The sequence below is a fragment of the Calidris pugnax genome, unplaced genomic scaffold (assembly GCF_001431845.1).
Source record: "Calidris pugnax isolate Ruff unplaced genomic scaffold, ASM143184v1 scaffold41, whole genome shotgun sequence".
In the NCBI taxonomy this organism is placed as follows: Eukaryota; Metazoa; Chordata; class Aves; order Charadriiformes; family Scolopacidae; genus Calidris; species Calidris pugnax.
In genome coordinates, this window is record NW_015094509.1 from 25908040 (window position 1) to 25930122 (window position 22083).

A 22083-nucleotide genomic window follows, 5' to 3' on the forward strand; every position below is an offset into this window, starting at 1 on the left:
AAAAAAAAAAAAAAAAAAAAAAAAGAAAGGAAAAGAAAAAAGAAACCAATAGCAAATAATCTAATCTGGACATGCACACTGAGTTTTGTTGTTTGGGGTTTTTTTTGTACTGAGCCTATCTCAGCAACAAAACTAACTTAGAACCATGGGAAGAAAGCACACTGCTCATTTGGTATAATATTTGATAATTCCAGCTCTGACAACAGAAACTACATGGAGCATGTGAACTCAGCACTTCTATTATCCACTCTAACTTCCTTGACTATTTATCATAACTTCCGTTTACAGAAAAAGCAATGAACTGATCCTTCACCCTCAACCAGAAAAACTCAGACAACTGGCATGAAAAGGATTTGTACCTGTTGTGTGTTAAATAAGTTAAGAAGCTGTGAACAGAGACACTTTACAAATCTGTAGGTGTTTTGCCAATGCCACATTGCAAGGCTCTCATCCAAGACATGAGATGACATGACAGAGACGCAAAACCTTCTCTGAACAATAGCTCCGGACACAGTAAGTTTCTTCTGAGCACGGTGCCCTGTGGAGTGGCACATTTGGATCTCTCCCATATTTATATCAAATTTTTAAAGTTGTGGAGGGCAAGACATCAAACTATGACCAGGAGCATTAAGCAGAAGAGAATTGTGTGAATCTGCTCAACACACACAAACTTTTAAGGACTTCTATTTCTTGCATTCGATTTTTTAGAGTTTCTTCGGCAACTCATCTGGGACCAACAGATCTGTTTACCATCATCTTCTATACCCCTGAAAACCCAAAGCAAATTCATCACACAGAGAAAAAGGAGTTTTAAATGAGCAAAACCATTCTGTAAGTACAGAACTGGGCAGCTGTCAAGTTCTCCGAGTTCCCAAGTGGTCTCCTATGAAAAGACAAAGGCAATGCACACAGGACATCGAGAGTCAGAACACAGTTTAGCTGTGAGGAATCTTGTGGGATTTATTTATTTTTTTTTTAATTTTGTCAGGTGCACAACTTTCCTGAATATTAATGAAAAAAATCATCAGAAATCATCCCTGCTCAACACAGCGGAAACTGCTATAATTTGAGAGGAGGGACTTTTAATCAGAGAAGCTCCAGTGAGAAAGGAAAAAATTAATATTCAATTAAGCATGTTGGAACATTCCCTTAATGAATATTGATAAACTTACATTTAGTATTTTTTCACATAAGCACAAAACAACTATTCTAGGGAGGAATAAACTGATGACATGACGTTAAAAAAAAACAAACCACAAACCAAAACACCAAGAAAAAGGTGGGAGGAAAAGAAAAGCATGTGAAATCAGCTTAAATTAGATTCTCCAGCTGTTTTAATTTAGATCTTGGCTTATCTTTATATAATCCATGTATATATGGGTAGATATCAGACAAAAGAGAAATTTTAAATCTCTTCAGGCTCTGAGACAAAGTTATATAAGGAAGTACAGGTGAGAATCTCTGGCCCCAAGTTCAACACACAGCATTTGATTCACACTGGCTGTATAATTAATTTTGATGGCACATTGATTTTGCAAAAACAGCTAATGTCATGGAATCATAGCATTGTCTAAGGCTGGAAGGGACCCTTAAGGTCATCGATTCCAACCACCAACCGAACACTGCCAAAACCACCACTAAACCATGTCCCTCAGCACCACGTCTACCCATCTTCTAAATACCTCCAGGGATGGTGATTCAACCTGGGAATGTGTCTCTCTACCAACAGAAAGCAAAGGGGTCGTATGTGGACTTTAGGGAGTCTAAGCTCCAGCAAATCTGCCATGCACTCCTGTAACCAGGACTGCAGCAAAAAACAGCCTCAAGGAGGGATGAAGAGGAGGAGGAGGAGAAGGAGGAGGAGGAGATAGCAGTAATGGACGGCAGGAGTAGAAGCTGGTCATAACAAGATGTAGAATATTCCTGGTTTTCTCAGATGAGATTGATCTACACAGATATGTAGAATGAGTGACTGGGTGCACAAATGACAAATTGTAGTTGATAAATTTGAATTTCTGATATACTGATGGTCAACATTTTATTCTGCTGGAAAGACAAGGTGTAGGCTACCCTTCATAACAGGCACAGGGCATAGGGTCTATCTGACTAATGCAGATGCTCATACAGTTGGCATTTACAAATAAACAAAGCACCCCAGGCACCCTTGTTGGCATAGGTAATGATGCATACAGGACGGTCAGTCTCCTTCTAATGTAGATGCTGGTATTCAGTCACATAAATCATGCCTTTATCTCCACCACCTACATTGATAAGACCTCTAACAGCACAGGGACAACTTTTCAATGGAGATATCTGTGCAATGGACACCCAGTTAGGTAAGAGGAATCCCAACCCCCCTAGTTTTTATGTGCATCTCAAGACAACTCACCCTTTCACCATCCAGAAGCAGGTGCACTCTGAAGTTCATTGATTCATTAAGAATGATCTCTTCGTTTCTGTACAAAATCTGAAATATTCTGCTGTAAACATTGTTTTCATGAACGCAGGCTGAGCAAAGGCTGGAATCACCTGCACAAAACACAGACAGACCCCTGGTGTGATTTCTGCAGGGAGATTATTTTTTCTCCTACACTTTCACTTCAGGATTATCTAGGCCAGTTGTATTAGTACTTGTAATAAAACACTTACATTCTCAATAATTAATGGTAACAGAGCAGATTGTTATGTCGGTTGCAGGTTCCCAAACATGGTATTTAAAGAAAATAAATATTAAACTGTAGTCAGGCTGGATTTCAAAATGAGACCCTGTGACAACAATTACCCTATTACCTTTACCTCTAATGGCAGCTAAAGCATCAAATGTCTTCTAGGAAGGTTTGCTACCCAGCACCACGAGGACTGTGAATGTTCACCTATGAAATTTCATTTTTTATCTGCAACGGGTATCTTTCAGAAAAGGACATTTTCTTGTCATCTCTGGTGCATCCAGAAGTTACTATCTGAGAGGGAAGGACAACAGCTAATACCACATCTTGAATGTAGAGCGTGGAAGTGCAGAAGCACCTTAAATTAAATACAGAAACAGTACCCATTTTTTCAAGTTGCCAAAAGTCCTGTGAAATCCTTCAGGCCCTTGACTCATGCTAGAGCTGCCAAGTTGGCCCATACAATTGGGACTTACCTGAGGAACAATAGAAGCAAAACCCTAAGCTTCTGCACATGAATTCAGACAGTCAATAGCTTCATCAGTGTGCTGATGTATCACAGCGTCAAAAATGAACTTCACATAAACTCAGGTGGGATTTGTCCTTCCTAACTTTTAGGTGCCTCCAATGATGTAACCTTCTTATGGTTACAATGGAGACTATGGAATTTAAGATATCATTCATCTAACGAAAAACGTGCAGATTGAGGCAAATTTTTGCTTGAAGTCCATTGCTTATTGAGTAATTTTTTCTTTCCCTAACAGGAAAACAATGTGTATAAAGCCACATTGAAGGCAACAACGTTTACAATGAATTCCTTCTAGTGGAGTCTGTGATGCCTTTGTAACTATTTAATAAACAATGGATCATCAGAGTTAGGTGCCTTCAAGATGTGTTTTGGCTATTAATCCAAATCCCTGGCTAATTCCACTTCCATAGTCCCTGAGCAACAACTTCTTGCAAAATTTACTCAGAGCCAGTTTTGTTCCTTTCCAGCATTCAGTGCTGCAGGAATCTGAGCTTTTGAAATACAGCCTTTTAGCTGTATTTTGGAACTCTCCTAACAAGATGTGCATAAAAAAAGGTGTACCAGATTCAGTCCTTCAGAGAGAGACAGATCTGTGATCATCATCAAGAAGCCAAGAGGCGCATGCTTTTTACAAAGAATAATAGCTTTTCAGAAGGTACTTCCAGGAATTTGGGCCTTTGCAGAATTGTTTTGAGTCCATGAGCTGTGGTAAGATAAAAGTCCAGGTCAGAAAGTCTTAGGGACTGCTGTTTTTTCAAGAGTTTGAAATCAGGACAGGTCTATACTGCTGTGGTAAAGCTACTGCTTTTGCTTTCAGTGGAAGACTCATACATAATTTGCAATCAGAAGTCAGTGAGTTGAGACTGAGAACTAAAGATTTCCTGAGGTAAGGTTTGTTTAGAAGGAAAAAAATAAAGAAAAGAAGAGAAAGTACTTTTAAAAAAAAAATACTAAAGGCCGTGGTAGACAAGTGAATGGAGCTTTGTCATTATAATGATTAGTTTTTTGTGGCAGACAAAAAAAGCACCCTCTCGGTAAAAACCAAAAATCACATGGGGCAGAAGGAAGAGTTGATTAAACACCAATAAGACTTGAGCTAATTAATTAGCAGAATCACAGGGCTGTCATCCAGACTGCATTCAAATCATTTTCCTGTTACTGACTTTTACCAAGCACACCCAGGAACACCCTAAGTGTCTCACCCTCCTATTGTCTTCCCATCACACATCCTGCACAACAGTTATGCGTAAATCCGGCAGCTTAGAAAACTACACATTTATTTCCTTGTGCTACACCACTTAGGCTAGAACGTTTCAGCCTGATTAGCTCTTCAAAAGCACGCAGTCACATTTATTTTAATTTAAACCTCATCATATTAGAGACACGGCAAAAATCATATTAGATGTATAATGCATTCTTATTCCTAGCTGGCAGACAAAGGAAGCTTTATATTATTTGATTTGGATATTGATATACTGGTACTCTTCTAGGATGGAAAGTTTAATGTCATTTTCTTTTCAAACACAGTCCTGCGCAAACCACCCCTAGTGTGTAATTGCGTTAGGAGCGAGATTTGCAAGGTGGCATAAAGAGTCATTTCTCTTGCTGGAAAGGTCAAAGTCAAAGACATTCTACAATGTGTGGGGTTGTCTCAAATCAGTGAGTGCATATGGAACTAGAGGGCCGAAAATTGCTCAGTTTTAAGCACAGAGATCTACCTTTGAAGATATCTGGCAGAGAACTATAGCAGATGAGTGCCTGATCATCTCCTCACTCATGGGCTAAGATAAAGGCAGTTTAAGAAGAAAGAAAAGGAAGGGAAAACAAGAATTATTATCATTGTTACTGTTATTGTTGTTATTATTGTTACAAAATAATATACAAGTGATGCACAGTACGACTGCCCACCACTCAGCCACTGTGGATGTCCAGCCAGTCCCACAGCAGCAGCTGTCACCCACCCCAGCCAAATTCTCCCAGTTTTATGGTTGCATGATGTCATATGGTGTGGAATACCCCTTTGGCCAGTCAGGGTCACCTGTCCTGGCTGTGTCCCCTCCCAGGTTCTTGTGCACCCCCAGCCTCCTCACTAGCAGGGCAGTGTGAGAAGCTGAAAAGTCCTTGACTTAGTGTAAACACTGCTCAGCAACAACTGAAACATCAGTGTGTTATCAACTTTATTCTCATCCTGAATCCAAAACACAGCACTGTACTACCTGCTAGGAAGAAAATTAACTCTATCCTAGCTGAAACCAGGACACTTTTACAAATTTCTCCTTGTTTCTGGGATACCTTCTGACACTCCTGTCTCTCTAAACCCCCAGACTTTGCTGACAGAGAATGGCAATAAGGTCCATTTGCCACAGCTGACATTGTTCAGAGTAATAGCAGATGTACCCCTGTGTTCACACAAGCACAGGATGTCATGAGAGACAAGCCTGAAACTAAAGGCTGTCCCAAGTCTCTTTTTAGCATAATCTTGTATACTCAACCAACTCTGAGCTGTGCCTGCACTGTCACTGGTCACACGTGGCCCAAGGAAGACAGACTTAGCATGTGGAAACTGCTGGGGGCTCTCACTCCCTGGTGAGAGCTGGAATTGAGACTGTATTGACCTGCATTTAGCTCTTTTTTATTCCACAGTTTCAAAGATTTGATCTTCAGTAAACTCAACAAGGAAAGCCTAATTTTGTAGGAATGAGATTCTACTCAGTGAATTTCCTTGTTAGGAGATTTATTTGTGACACTTGCAGTGTCCCTTGAGCTAGAAGGAATTCTATTTTCCCATCTCCTTTTCCTAAGTGGCTATTCCATTTACTGCTTATTTTCCTTGGGTTGAATAGGTCTTCAAATTATCTGGAAAGTGAAAGAGTTCTCAGGACTGTAAGAACCATGAACAAGGCAACAACAAGACAGTCATTCTCCATAATGATTCATTTAAGAGAATGGGAAACGCCTGTTGATGCAGGTCTCTTTCTTCTTCCCACAGGATTCCCATCCCACCACCACCTCTAGCAAAGCCTTTACAGACTATTAAGTAATGGCATATTTTTTCAAAAAAAAAAAGGAAGGGAAAGAAGGCTCTTTGCAGTTGTGCAGAGTTTCATACACACAGCACAGGCTGCCTGTACACACCAGTTAGCATATCATGTCCTGCTTCCCCACTGTCTCCATCTCCAGTCTGCCAAGCTCAACCAAATACGTACTAGTCTACCTAATCTTCCTAATCTGGAAGTTTCTAGAGATGGAGATTTCTAAATGTCATTGCAGCACGTCATACAGAAATTGTTCATGCTTTTAAAGAATCAGAGAGAGATATTCCCATTTAGATCCTGAAGGCCCCTGAAAACATCTGTCCAGATAATCTTACAAGGAAGAAACTGATGGACAGGTGCCATCTCTGCAAATTTTTTACTGATTTTCAGCCTAATTTAGTGAGAATAGAAATTACATTGTTCTGATGACCACTGCTAGTAGAAAGGCACTGGGATGTTGGTGGTGGGTATCTGTGGCAGATATGCAAAAGCCCATTAAAGAAAGGAAGAGAGGAGGAGAGAGGAGGAGAGAGGAGGAGAGAAGTTAAAGGAATAGGTTTTGCACAATGTCTCATATAACGAGGGTTTGGATAGGAAAGCAGAATGAAGTAAGCAATGCATAAGAAAATCGAGTTTAATATCTTCAAGAAAGAGCACCAGAACCTGAAGGACACCACCAGAAACCATAGTCCCCTACAGAGATATGTGACATCTGGTCAAACTTACTTAATCATAGCTTTGCAGTTGGCAGCAGGTATAATTTGATAAAGCTGATAATTAAATCAACTTCAGTTGGCTAATGTGCTACTCTATTTGTTTTTTGAATTGGTATAAGACAGAATAGCTTGCTCTTCTACTTGAAGGACCCACTGGTTCATCAACTGAAAGTATTGCCTGGCTGGACTGGCAGCATCCCTCAGTTGATGCAAAGCTGTGACAGGGATCTACGTTTTCCTGATTTTTCAAATGTTCTCATTGGTATTATTTTTCCCGACAGCACCCTCACACCACTTCTGTCCATGTGAGGAGAGGAAAACATTTCTGGGGAAAAGTAATAAAAGATGCTGATAAAATTCTGCAGATCAGAATTGTTCCCCTGACCTTTCCAAGATCCTAACACACACACCAGACAGATTAGTACTTCTTCTCCCAAACTCCAGTGACCAATTACCCCAATTTTCCTCTCCAGATATCCCACTGTCTTCATTTTCAACTCTGAGTTTTTTATGCATCCTCCTCCTGCTTTCACCATGACTAAATAATCTCACTTCCTTCCTTCAAATCTCCTTTATTTGAACCATCCTTAACTTACTTTTTTTTTCCTTTTTAACCTCTATAAAAATGGTTTGAGCAATTTCGTATTTGGTTTATGTCAATAACATTTCCACCGAGCGAGCAAACAATGAACTCACCTTGGCAGAATCAACTGACAATGACACGCGCATCTCTCAACCTCTGATTTCTGTCAAGGAGAGCCTCTGAAATGGCAATGTCTTGGTGTACCTGAGACTTGATGAATTATTTCCCCAGAGATGAATTATTTCCCCCATATGAACCCTTGCTATTTGCAAAGCAATAGGATTTTTATGCCCTCTGCAATCTGTTTGGCGTGTAAGCGATTAGCACATTCTGATCTCAACAGCTAGATTCTTTCCATAATTATATTTTCAATTGTGCTTCTTCCTCATGTCTGTAACTGCCAAATAAGACTGGAATTGATGTTAATTGACAAACCTTTTCAAGGATGGCAGGCATTCTGGTCTGAGACCTAGATTTGCCCAAGAGTATTGGTATAATCTCACCTTTGAGAAATGCTTTGAGAAGAGGTTCTCATTTGTAGTACTACAGAGACCCCATGCACAGTAAGCATGATCATCAATACATCACTTTGCATTACTTTCTAACTCTGCTTCCCACAGCTGTCAGAAGCTTGAAGAAGGCCTTGGAATTAGGTCCTTGGTTTATTTTAAAATTTACTACCTTGCTAAGAATAACTTTAAATAATGTTAGATTTCCCTACACAACAAAGAACATGAGATCCAAATGATGTGTGAAAAACTCTGCTCTCCAGAGGAAACACATTAAAACCTCCTTCACAGCAAATCTCCTCCTATACAACTTGTAAGACTTGACTACAGCTTTGCTGAAAATTAGAAGGGAAAATATCATATTTATACCCCTCCATTTAGTATATTTCAGCTGCTGGGTTTGACAAAGAAAGCACAGAGACAGAATTTACCTTGAGTCCGACCTCTCTTCAGGAGCCCAGAGAAGTAAAATTAATTACTACTTTTTCAAAATAAGAAAGGAGGAAATGTGACGACTCAGTCCTGAAACTCTGCTGCTGGAGAGATTACATTGCTTCCTATCCCCCACACAAAGCAGAGAACAAAGAAAGACATATTTTTTTTATTCTAAATATAAAATTACAGCTCCAGGGAATATAGCCTTTTAGAAAGATGACTTCAGGTTTACATCCTGCTGTCACCAGAATTCTCTCTCTACAACTTACTGAGCATTGTGCGAGAGGTCTAAAATGAACAGGGAGTGATTATACAGTCAGGAAAAAATCCATATGGAAAACAGATCTAACTTCAGATCTAGCCTCTTTAATACCTTTGTGACTATAGCACTGGAAACAAGGTAATTACTCAATTGCTGGCAACTTCTTGAATCTCTCTTACTGCCTATGAAAAGCAGTACTATTAGGCTGTTGTTCACATAAAGGAAAAGCAGGGTTCTGCTAAGTTTTGCTTTAATGAATGAGATGCTCTTCAATAACATGGGGAAATCAAGATCCTGCAGTTGTAAACAGAGCTTTACTCTAAATATTTCTTTATGAATAAGAGCGCACACTAAACATTCATATTTATTCAGAGCCACAGGAAGTATATCATAGTCTCTGTACAGGGCTCCCACGTAAGAACGTCTCAGAGTCAAAGGGTAACCTGAAACGTGGATGGGTTCATTCTCCCAGATCACTCGTGCACAGACAGACGAAGGGCAGGACAACACACTCACTTGAGAAAGAGCAGTGAGCCTACTGAAATCTTCCAACCCACAAACCTTATGTCACTGCCCACGCGGACATGTTGTGTCAGCGGTTCATGTGATCTTTCCTAATCTGCTTCAGTGGAAAGTCAACTGTTGGTAAATCACAGCAGAAGGCAGCTTAAACTGAGCTAGGTCTCCTTGCCCCGAAGCGAATGGAAAGCAATCCCATAGTCTATTAACAGAGGTGAACAGGGAGAATGATAATAAATGGGTATACAGTACTGCCTTTAAAATCTCAGTCTGGACTAGGTGTAGCCCACCAACCTGTAATCTGAATGATCCCTACAGCACACACCATCTTGGTTGGTACCATCATAAACATAGCCCAAATCTATCCAGTGGATGACTCCCTCCCTCCCCCATCCAGACACAATTTGGGCTGATCGATCCATAGGTCTTCAGCACCTGAAATTCCCACTAGTTTCACAAGGAGAGTCGGTTCTTGTTCAGAGTCCCTGCAAAACAGGTATGGATTTTCTAATTCCTAAGTTGCATTGTAATCTAATTTCTACTATTGACAAAATTGTTAAACACTTGCAGGCCATACTGATTTTGCTATTTTTTAGAGAAAATTAAGACATGTGGGCATTCCTCGAATGAACAGTATGCCATCTTGCTAGAACCTAAGCACCGTACTGCAAAATATAACCAAAGGAGACCAGAAACTCTTGTGCAAATAGCCCCGTTGATCTAACTTGCTTTTTTCCCTTTACCATCTGTTGGAGCCATATGTCTCCTTAAATAAGAGCTAATTATAGGTCTCTACCGCAACTGATCATATACTGGTAACTGTTGCAAACTTCAGCTGGAAATATCATTTCTTCTTAAAAAAAATTCCCCCCAAACCAGACACTGAGCTGGTTGCCTTTCTCTGGTTTTCTGGACTTGGGTACACAGTAGTTAGAGCTGATGCACACATGCCTGTGTTAACATATGGGAGACATTCATAACAGGCTGGAGAAATAATAAGAGCCAAAGTACAGTTCCCGCCAAGCATATTAGAAGGGGTGACTTTGGGACAGAAAGTGACTGTGTCTAATGAATGTCCACTGACATGTACTGTAGCAGAGCTCTTAGTGTTTTGAGTTTTCCTTTACTGCCCCTGAGCTGTTGAACTGAAGGAAAGAGAGAAAAAAACCAACCCTGTCACAAAATTATCTGACTTGCAGCACTGAGGAACTGGAGCAAAAAAGGATCCAATACTAAAATTAAATTTTGGAAGAGAGATTCCAGCCCATTTAGAGAACAATAAATCTCCTAATGAGCTCAAAAAAGATGAGATTTCACTTTCATGTCCAACGGGCATTTGTATAAATGTCCATTTGTATAAATGTCAATTTACACCATTCAGGCAAATGTTTTATAACTGCCTGCGGTGTCAATGTCACTTTGCATTGCTGTGTAATGTGAAAGGACTGAAGGATAAAAATTAATCCAGTCCTAAATATAGCAAATAAAAAATTGAAGTGCTTTTTAAAAACCCCAAACACTAAATAGCTCTTTCAGCGTCACAAGACTGTGGCAATTTCAAACTGACGTGCTGACCTTTCAGGAAGTTTTAAACTGGTCTTGCAGAAATTAGGATTTAAATTTAAAAAAAAAAAAAAAAAAAAAAACAGGAAAGGGAAAAAAAAAAAGAAAGAAAAATGGAAAGAATATGTTTTAAGTTAATTCATTCCAGCCATCGGGCAGGTAGTTGTTTCCTACTCTAACTGCCACAACCTCTTGGTGCAAAGGAGTGGTGCCTATAGAAGAAAGAGAACACTTCCAGGATTTCGTTTCAGCCAGTCTTTCCCTCTGGATACCAATGGGAAGATTCCCTTCCACTTTTCTCATCACTGCTCACAGGATGTTTGACAGCCAGAACACCACAAATGTTTAAAAACACAGATATGTAAAATTTGAAATATATATAAAAATATGAATATATGCACTTTACAGACACTTCAAGCACGTATGTAACATTAGGACCCACCCATTATTCCCTCAGTGCCACACAGCATATCTGCCATCATCTCATTGACAAATCATCAACTGAATCAGAAAAGTCCTGAGCTAAAATCACCCACTTTAAGTCAAACGGGAAATTAAAGATTTCCCAGATGGGGCTGTAACACTTGCAAGTCCTCTGATCAATGGTATGGATTGGGAACTAAATGCTCTCCTAATACACTTCTGAAATGCCTGCTGTGTTCAAGAAGGTGATGAATGGTGGTTGTACATTTACCAAATCTTTATCTTCAGCGTTACGGCCAGTTGCACTTTGCTCAGAGGGTACATTACTGCAAATTAAATATGTAAAACATTTTGTGACAGTCTAATAAAAAATCTGAAAATAAATCTAATTTGCCAGATGTAAGAGGTAGCCCAGAGGATCCCACTGTGAAATAAAAAATCCTCCTTCACTCTCAGGATTCAGAGTGAAGGACCTCAGACTCCCGCTGGAAAAAGCCACCAATGCTGGTTAGTGTTTCTGAAAAGCTAGGGAAGTTATCTGAATACTTAAATACAGGTTTCTGAACCCCACTCTGGATCACAAAAGTAAATATACCAAAAAAAAAGGCTTCATGGTCCTATAGTTTTTATCCTCTGAGTATAATACCAATCAGGAGGTCTTTTATACCATTTCTATGATCAATCTTCAGACTTCAGTTAGATACAAGAGACCTGATTCCTCAGCTGCAGCTGCTGCAGCCAAGAAGAATCTTTTATTTTACAACTGTAGGTTCAATTCCTAGGGTGATGTTCAAGGCAGGTTTGCCACATCCACATTTGTGAGGTGATCCCTCCACATTATGTTCTTCCCCCATGTTCAGGTGGACCTGATCAGAACCCTTGCTTATTCAGGAGAGACCTGATGCTAGTGACCACGTGGTCTTTGATTCTGACCACTGGATTTGGTATTTGTATGCAGTGGGAGAGAGGGTAGAAACACACATACCTCTGTATCTGCCCATAAAACAGATGGAAGAACTCACTGAGTTCCCAGGGCAAGATAATGAGCTACAAATCAGATGCTCCTCTTCTGACTCCAATTCTTTCCACAAATTGCTATACAGTCTTTTGTTCTGGGGACATTTCATATGCATAGCACTGGTTTCTCAAGGTGAAGAAATACAAACCAGCCTCTGGAAAGGCAGTCTATGTGATGGAGATCGGCAGAATCAGACCACAGGTAAATTATGTCAAGGCCTCATATTTTCAAAGCAAGTGCAATCACAACCCTCGGAGCAGACAGGTGACACTGAGATATTCAAGCAAAACTGTACAAAGACAATTTTGTCTGCTTAGTAAAGAGGCTAAAGCAATAAAATATACTAGCACACATGCACTCAAAAATAAATGGCAGTTCTACTTGCTGAAAAACAATTTCAGTTAAATATAGAAACAATATCATTATAAAGTAGCTTCCAAATAGGCAAACTATATTACTAATCTGTAATAAGAACTGTTTCCGTATAAGCCATAAGCTTAATTGAAACCCAGAATGTTCTTCTGCATGTTTTGTATCTTTTAAATGTTCCTTTGAGCAGATATTTTAAAACTTCCCATCCAGCTGAGACACGAGATTGCTCCTTTCCTAGGTCAGCCCGCTCTTGCCTGATTAGCGATTTAATTGCTGAACTGTTTATATAACTCAGCACAAAAATGCAATAGAATTATTTTATCTTATTCATTTACTTCTCCAATCTGTTTTTATCAGCCTCTGCCACTGCATCGGTAAATATTTTTTTTTTTTTTTTTTTTTTTTTTTGTAATGGAATAGAAGGAGTATTTTGAGAAGACTGGGCCGGCAGGAGGGCTGTATTACTTTCCAAAATATCCTCTGGATCATCCTGAAAGCATAGCTTGTAATACGCTCCTGACTGACAGCGTAGGGTGTGAAGCATAAATTCCTGAGCAGGAAAGATGTATGTTGGTTGTGCAATGGGAGACTCCATGTGATCTCGTTATTTATGGCGCTCCTCTCAGATGTCTTTCTGGGACTTGAACAGCTGCTGTGAACTTTACCCAGCACCGAGGACTCGCTGTGTTTGAACGACTCTATTTTTTTTTTTTTTTTGCTTTTTAATTATGCACATTATCTCAATTGAAATCTTGTAGCTTCATCCGGATCACACATGCACATAAATCAGCAAGAGACCGATCATACTTTGTCGATGCGTGTCAGGCACAAGCCATTTGGCTTTCTGTCTGGGATTTCATTAAACTCCATTAATGTTCTCTCTGTCTGCAATGTGCCAAGAGTATCATTAGCTGTTCTCTTTCTTTGGGCTGTTTTCTGCTAAGGCTATTCATCGCCTTCAGTCTGAGTTAAGGGTCATTCAAGAGAGCGATGTTATCACTTTCTCAACAGTCTGTCTTTTTTTTGGCATGAACTTTGCATACGTATCACGGTCCTGCAGTAAGCCCTTAAATGGACTAATACAAGACAAAGGGTCCTGAATCTAATCCTACTTACCTTTCTCCATAACACCCGTCTGACACTTTGAAAATGAAATGGCACAAATCTTGTCTACCCAAAAAATCTCACATAAACTCCCCTAAACTCAAAAATTTAAATGCCTTTACCTCGCTGAGATAAATAAAGATACTAAAAAAGTCTTACTACCACCACACTATAAAGAGTAAACTTGCACAAAGTTATAGTGGATTGCTCAAGATAATCCTGAAAACAACGGAAAAGCTGGGAATGAACCCAAATTAAATGATTTGAATGAACTCAAGTGCAAAAAAAACCCTCTATTTGCTACAAAACAAACACACACACACTGCTGTTGTATTAGACATCAGATTGTAGGGGTATGTAGCCACACTAACTCTGCTTAGACAGCACTCGAGAGATCTGGAATCCCATCCTATCACTGTCTTCTTGAGAGACATTAGACAAATCATGAGGCATCTCTGTGCCTCAGTTTCCCACATATTAACTTCTCCTTCGCTTTGTCTCTCATTTAACCAGTCTGCAGCTGCCCTTTTGAGCTCTGGGGTTTATTACAATACTTACCACACTGCTCTCAGCTGTTATATCTAACTCAGTTGAGAAATCCCACTGAACCCGGAATGTAAGTCTTTAATGGCTTTCACAACAGATAAATTGTGCAGATACTTCCCTAGATATTTTTTTTTGCCTAGTGACAATCATACTCATCAGTTTTTCTGAAGATTTAATAAATTCTTGGCTGTTTTTCTTCATCCTCTAAACTTATCCATTGACATTCCTAATAATTTTGGAAGTAACAATCCCAAGTGCAGTCCATGGAGACAAATAGACCTCCCTGACATGAGCTGATGATATTCAAGACACATGATTTGTGAGATTTGAATTGAAGTCCATGGGATCATTTCCTAGATATATCATAACTTATTACAAAGCTTGTAGATGATGACAGATTAGGCCTGTGTTGCAGTTGCTTAGAGGTCCCTAACCTCTTTCCCAAAGAATAATAAAATGAATAGCACATATTCAAGTGACATAACACTGGAAATAACCCATCATTTCTGCTGCTGCATCTGAATAAGACAAGGAACACGTAAGTGCATTGTTCCTCTGGATATCAGTGGTAGGAAAGTCTGAGAGAACCAATACAATCCCAACTAGCAAATTTTGCACAAGATTTACCAGAAAAGCACCTATAAAGTAGGGTAAGAAGCCTCAAACCAGTAGAACCAAAGTTCCTTCTCTTTTCAATATTTTTACAAATGTTGGAAACCAAGGAGAAGTTGTTTTCCATTACACAGGGAATAATCATTTATGTTCAGTTTGTTCTACAGACATTAAGAAGGAAAAAAGAATTACAGTGCATTTTACATAAGGCTTTTCCACATGCCCATACCCTTGTAAGGACGTCTGTCCTTGAAAATGAGAGCTATGGGAAATCATATAAGAGCCCGTGGATATGAATCATGGGGAAAAGACTAAGAGTTAGCTTGTTCTTATTTAAAATTAATAGAGGGAATTTAAAGACTTGATGGCAACTTTTCACAGAGGCAGGAAGAATGAAAAACTGTGGGGAAACTGGAAAGCATCCAAAATAGGTTTGGCAAGAACCTATAGCAGAAATGGTAGAAAAGCTTCATAAATTATAAGCAGAATAAAAAAGAAGAAAAAAAGAGGAAAGCAAGGAAGGAAGGAAGGTTTTCATTTTTCTCAGGACAAATTACTGCTACTGAATAACAAGCTCCTTACTGCATGAGCTGTTCAAAATTCCCTGGTTTCTGGAGAAAGCTGTGGAATACTGTACTGGACATCTAGTTGCTTCCTTAGTGTTCAACAAGCAGGTGAATTTTATGAGGGGTCCATACACAGCCCATCAGTTCACTTTACTTTTCACACCCCTATTTAGGTATCGGGATATTTTTATGCATCTTTGTCCACTGTTACTGAATTCAAGAGTACTTGGTGTCAGTGAGCTTCAGAGGCTCTCTATTTTGAGAAAAAAATTCCTTTGATGATGCTTAAGTGTGTGGTGTTTCAGCATCCCGTATACTTTCTGTCTGAAAGGTTGAATTCAAAGGTCAGACATGCTGTTTTTTATAGGAGAGTGCAGACAACAAGTCATGAGTTGAAGGAGCTTAGCAGCTACAGACATTCAGAACTGAAGAGCTTATCCATACAGCATGACAGCCACTTCCATGCAGGAGTTAATACTTACCTGTTATAGAATTTCTGGACAGACATTTTAGAAACTATAACTGAAATTCAGTAGTTTCCTATCACATTGCTCTTCCTGTGTTACTCTAATTTTATTCTGCACACTGAAGAGAAGTACTTTCCCCTTGCACTGCCTACCACACGTCTACTTTATATTTTAAATCACACTTCTGTCTGGACACTTAGCCTTGAGTAAGTAAACAGCAGCAGAAGCTTAACATATCAGCCTAAAACAGTAGATGCAACTTTTTGCAGGTAGGTCTTCAAGAATTTCCATCACATTGCCTCTCTACCAGTTTGTGAGCCAACCTTGTAATGATGAGCTAGAATAATCTCATTTTTGGAACGTGATATTGGGTGTTGTTGTGAAGCCTAACAAAATAAGCTTGAAATATAAGACATGGACAGTCAGACAGGTGCTTAACCGGTGTTTTCTGAAGAGTTTGTGCTCCTTTCTTATTTATTAGAAAAAATACAGAGTTGAGAAGGACAAAATAAAACCACGGCACAAATGCTAATCCTGTTCCAATGACCTCAGCACTGAACTTGAAACTCAAAACTCCTGTTCCAGCTTTATCACACAGTTGGTCTAAGGAATTTACATGCGACTGGATTAAAATCCTGGCTTCGTATTCCTAAAGCTGGATCATTAATACACACCTCCTCAGCCAATACTCTTCTACACCCAGATCTGGGCAAAGGCAACATATTATCGTTTTCTGAAGCATTATGCAGCCAGTAGACCTTTCTGGAGGCAGAGATGGTTTTTAAAAGCTCAGGACCTTTAGAAAAGTTTTCAGTTCAGTAAACTAGCACCAAAAAAAACCAATTAGGCTCTGTTTTTTTACTTGAAAAAGAAAAACATTTTCTCTGTTTTTTCTTAGGTGCAGCTGAAATTCTGCAGAGGCTAAAGGCAAGAAGCTTCTTTGCAGGATTGAATCCTGCAGAAACTGTGTTTAAATCAGCCAGAATTAGGGCTAAGCAGCTGACTGAAACTTAATTTCTAAAACCAAATGTATAATGTAAAGCACACTGACATCAACATCTGGTAAATGTTTCTTTAATATCTTGTTGCCATTTCTTAATTTCTACATTTCTCTTGCTGAAATTACTCAAATTCAACCATTTTTCCTTCATACTTTTAATTTGGACTTCGATACGTTTTTGAGAAAATACTCTGTCAGGAAAAGAAATACAAGCAAGTCCATCGGTTTCAAGCATAATTTCATCTAAAGCTGGGTCAGCACCTCTGAAGAGAGCTCGTGTTGGAACAGCAACTCTTTCTTCAGCGCAGCTGTGCTTTTCCTGCTTGAGAACATTGTTGCATCGTTTCTGATTGGGTCATTTCTGGGAACTCTCTCAAAATACATGAAAAAGAGATGTTTTTTCAACTCAAGCCTGCAGTCTTTAAAGAGTAATCCTTAGTGGAGTGTTTTTGTTTCTTTTTTTGCTACAATCTACTAAGATGTTTCATAAGGTTGAACCCTTCCAAGCTGAGGATGGTTTTTCCCTTCACTCAACAGTGAACACCCTTTCAGCCACAGTTGTATACTAAAGTCTAGTTTATACTCAAAAAAACTGCAACAACAAGGAGTTGCGGATCATCTGGTGAAAAAGAGTAGACACTTCAGTCGACTCATCCAGTCACATTTGTTACTCATCCTTTAGCTTTTCACTTGTTTAACTCCACCTTCTCATTTTTTAAATCAAGGATACTGCTGAGGTCCCCTTTGATTACGTTGAACTATATTTGCAGAGATGAAAGTGATATCAAAATCACATACCTTCAATGTGAGGTTTGGGTCAGAGAAGAATATGATTTTCAGTGGACCACAAAGCACATGAGCCCCATGACTAATCCCTATGGAGACACTGCTCCTTCCTGAATTGTTTTAGGGAAAGAGGATGGAATTTGGTAATTTCTTCTTTGTACAAAAGCACCACCAACTTACTGTTTACTCATCCCCTAGTGATGGATCAGCCAGTTGAAGCAAAAAGTATAAGTGAATGCAATGAAACTTTTGTGCAGGAACAGGCTGGGTAGCTCAGGTGTCTGCATTCCCCCTTTTCCCCAGGATGCTGATAGGCCTGAAGGCTTAAAGAAAAAGGAGGCGTTTCTATCCAATATTATATTCTACATCACAACTCGGACTAGGAAGCATGTATTTAGTTTATGGTGATCACACTTTGTGAATCTTCCCATACTTCCCCAAGTTTATGTTCACCATCTTGTTTTGCTGTACAAGGGTAGTCACCAGGCTCTTGCCTGCAATCACGAGGCAAGCAACTTCCCAAACACAGGCAAGCACTGAATTCAGTTCAATTCACTTGTGTTTTCATTAATTGGCTGGCTAACACAAAATGTATCCCCTAAGACCACCCACATCCTGCAACTGAACATTATGCCAGGGAGCACTCTCTCTTCTGAAGACGCTTGTCACTAATGAGCTTCAGATTCCTTCCTTGCATAAGCCAATTTCCCATTCCACATAGCAATTATGTAAATAAAGGTGAAGCTCCTGATAGCTTCCATTGGCTCCTCTCAGCTCATGATTAAAAAAATGAAAATCATTAAATAACTTTCATTTCAGTCTAGGGAAAGAGCTGGCTATGCAAACAAATGAACAAAATAATTTTTTTAAAAGGATGTTCAAAAATGGGCTTTCCTCTTTATCCCCAAAGAACAACAATAAATGGATGAAAACCCACCTCCAGATGATATTGTTCAAAGAGCTTACTTCATTGCGTGTAGTCACTCAATTTCCTGTTGCAGCTAACTGCTGCCAAAATCAGGGACTGGGCAGTGTAAACACTGAGCCACATTCTAGATGAAATTTATTTGATATGACATGAAAGCCTTCAATACTGTTCAAATGGCAGAGAGACAATCCATCATGTGAACATTTTTATGGCCTTCACCACACCCTCACAGAGTAAGTTCTTCACCTTTTTCTTCATTTCTCACAGTGCTAACTGTACATACTGTTCTCAACCCTTTTACAGGTGGGAACCTGAGGCAGAGCATGACTTAGGCCTGTCTCCTCAGGAATATTGAATATAATCCAATGTAAATTAGGCCTTTTAGGGACTTAAAAGATCTGAATCTAAGTGTCTTGCCTGTTTGATGGAAAGCCTGTTGGAGAGTAGGAAATTGAAGCCAGATCTCACAGTTCAGCGACAGCCTAGACTCCCTGTTCTCTTCCTCTCTTCCTGACACTGTATAAACTTCTATTACTGGAAATTAAAAAAGATGTAACAATTTGCAGTTTAATTTGCTTTCATTAAAACCCAAAACCCAATTAAAGAAACAAACACCACAAACACAAAACCAAACAAAAAACAACCCCAGACTTCCTATTGTAATACACAAACAAGAGAAATTCATTATAGAAGTCTAAAACTCTGCTTTTGTTTCCTGTGTGCAACACTAGTACAAAAGCACAGGGCAGTTCCTTGGATCCTGTCAGAGATCCTTTGTAGTCTCTTCTAATCTAAATCTTGAGACTCTGAGCTCTGGTGAGTATATTTTCAATCAAGTATTGTTACGCCTAGTAACACAGAGATCCTTATTGTGTTATTTGTACAAGAGGTTCTTCACCTCACACAAACATAATACCTACTTTATTAGTGGTCGAATGGAGTTATTATACTACTTCCCACTACCTAAAAGGAAGGGAAATAAACTTTGATATTTCTGATGAGGTCACATGGTGAAAACTCAAATCCTAACTGCCACATACCTTGTAGAACAAAGCCTACTGCTGAGACTTCCAGATCCGCATCATGCCACAACTACCACTCAGTTGCACCCACTAGAGTTGAATAAAATTCTTAGTGTGGGGTCTGTCATGTCTCATTTTAGTCACAGAAAAGCCAGGCATCTAATTTAATTTGATTTATTTTATGATCAGTGGAGAGTAATCACTGTAACCTAAAATTCATTCTTCAGATATGTGGAAACTTGCACTATCATCTTAGGCTACTCAATCTGGCTCTAAGGCTACTCAAGTCTGTAATTATTGCTAAGATCATGCGAGAAACTCCCTTTTCTCCTCCTGAGACTGCGAGTTGAATTCCAATGCCAAGACCAGCAGAGATGCAAGAGATTCAACCCTACAGTAGATATAAAAACTGTAGACATATATGTAAAAACTCAAATCCAAAGCAAAGTGATACTCACTTTTGTAAACAGTTTCTAGGTGAAGTGTAAGATGAGAGGTAACAGATGGATAGACATAAACAGTAAAATCCAGGAAATAATGAGACAATATTAGTCATCATGACTGGAACTAGTCCCAGCACAACAGTAGGCTGGACTTTCATGAGGCCATCTTGTTCATCGAAACACCATTACTATTGGAAAACCTTGTAATATTCAGTGGAAAGAGAGGAGATTCAGGGAGAGTTGCATTTAAAAAACCCTCACTCGGTACTTTCCATTATTTCCATGAATAAAACTTGACCTCCAGTTATACTGTTTTCCAGCTTCTGGGATGGCTTGCAGACAAACCACAAAATTTTTCGCCTACATCTGTGTGGGGCTTTGGATGGCTTTTTTTTTTCTGGTGAAAATTATGGGGAAAAACTTGGCATGATACTAACAACTACGCAACAGAGCATGGTGCGAATACACCTAAGATGACAGCCAGCAAACTTCTATCTGTGCAAGAGGCAGGACGAATAATGTACAACGTGCTGATGAAGAAAAAATTCAGCAAAAGTGCACTGCTCTCAGGGGGTAAGGTAGTTTAGAGGTGTTTTATTAGGTTACAGGATGCACTAGGTCAAAGCTAGGCTAGAGATCTTCAGTGTGGTCTTGTGCTTCGCAGTAGAGGCATAAGCTCTTTACTCAGAAGAACTTGGCTGAAACTCATAATACTAGGGCATGTTGAAATGTGCAGATGGAAAGTGCTATGCAGAAGTGCCAAGACCTAGAAGCTGTTAATGAGTAAATACCAAAAATCATTCATTAATCAATGTATTTGAGCTGTTTAAAATTAAACAGTTCTTTGTCTCCACATTTTTATTTGGTTTACTCCGTTGCTTCTGAGGCCATAAATATACATCTTCCTCCATATACATGACAGGCATTAAGTTTAAGTTTCCCAGAAAGTGAAAGAACATTGCCCAGCAAACAGGAAGATGTCATCTGCCCTAAGGTGAAGAAGGTGTTAAAGAGAAAATTTCCACCCAGATAGTATCTTCCTGTATATATTATGCTACTCACTGTGCAGAAGAGCTGTAGCTAAGCTGGTGGGGGAAGTAAATTTTGCTTTTTGAGGCTTAAATCTCCTTCCCTCTGGGTAGCCCTTAACTAAACACACATCTTAATTGTTCTCTGTTCACAACAAATTGTGCATCCACAGTGTCTTTTCAGCTCCAAGCTTTGACGGGCACAGAGGGTCATGGAGCAAGTGAAGTAGTGCAGTCTCCTGTTACGGGGTAGCAGCCCAAGCTCCAATAAAGCTCTGCATTCAGCTCTGAGCTCAGGTGGTGATTCACCTCCTGGACTTGGATCCAGGAGTGTCCATCACACAAAGCAGACACTCTGAGGCACCAGAGACTCTGAGAGGAGTCTCCCATGTTGGAGGTCAAGTGAATCGACAATAGTTTTGATGAGCAGATAAAAGAAGTAGTTTTATATTTTCCTTTGTACATAATAAAATAAGAGGTCCTAGACACCCCTCCACTCCCCATTCCCTTACAATGCCACTTGTGCTGGAATGCTAAAGGCCAACACCTTCCATCACACTAACCCTCATTTCTCACCATGAAGGACAGACTGGTGACACTACAGAGCCACCAGCTGTATTCAGATTCTGAAAATCAGAAGCTGATTTTCCTGCTGCAGAAAGGAAAGGTCCCCTGCTGCAGATTTTCAACATGCACGTTAATTATTTCTGGAAGGTTAAAGTGTAGAGGTGGGGGAGAAATATTTTCACAAGCAGAATTATTCTCCTAATTTTGGATGTGGTACAGCAGCTATGATGATGCTGCAACATACTTTCATTTCGGACATAAGCCATACCCCAAAACCTCCCACCTAGAAGAAAAGTCAGTGGTTTTAATTACATTAACAGAATCCCAGATTACTGTTATTACTGCAACTCATTATGCAGTGGGTGCTAGAAATAGTAGGTCAAA

The 22083-nt window shown here is 39.5% G+C and overlaps 1 protein-coding gene across 1 annotated transcript in view; it reads right to left on the reverse strand.

The window, feature by feature from the left end:
• The window catches only part of FAM135B (family with sequence similarity 135 member B), a 182045-nt gene that overhangs the window by 69516 nt on the left and 90446 nt on the right, over window positions 1-22083 (reverse strand). Inside the window, exon 4 of the mRNA XM_014965629.1 lies at window positions 2390-2529. Coding sequence (XP_014821115.1) covers window positions 2390-2529 — 140 coding nt within the window. The remainder of the gene's footprint in view (window positions 1-2389; window positions 2530-22083) is intronic.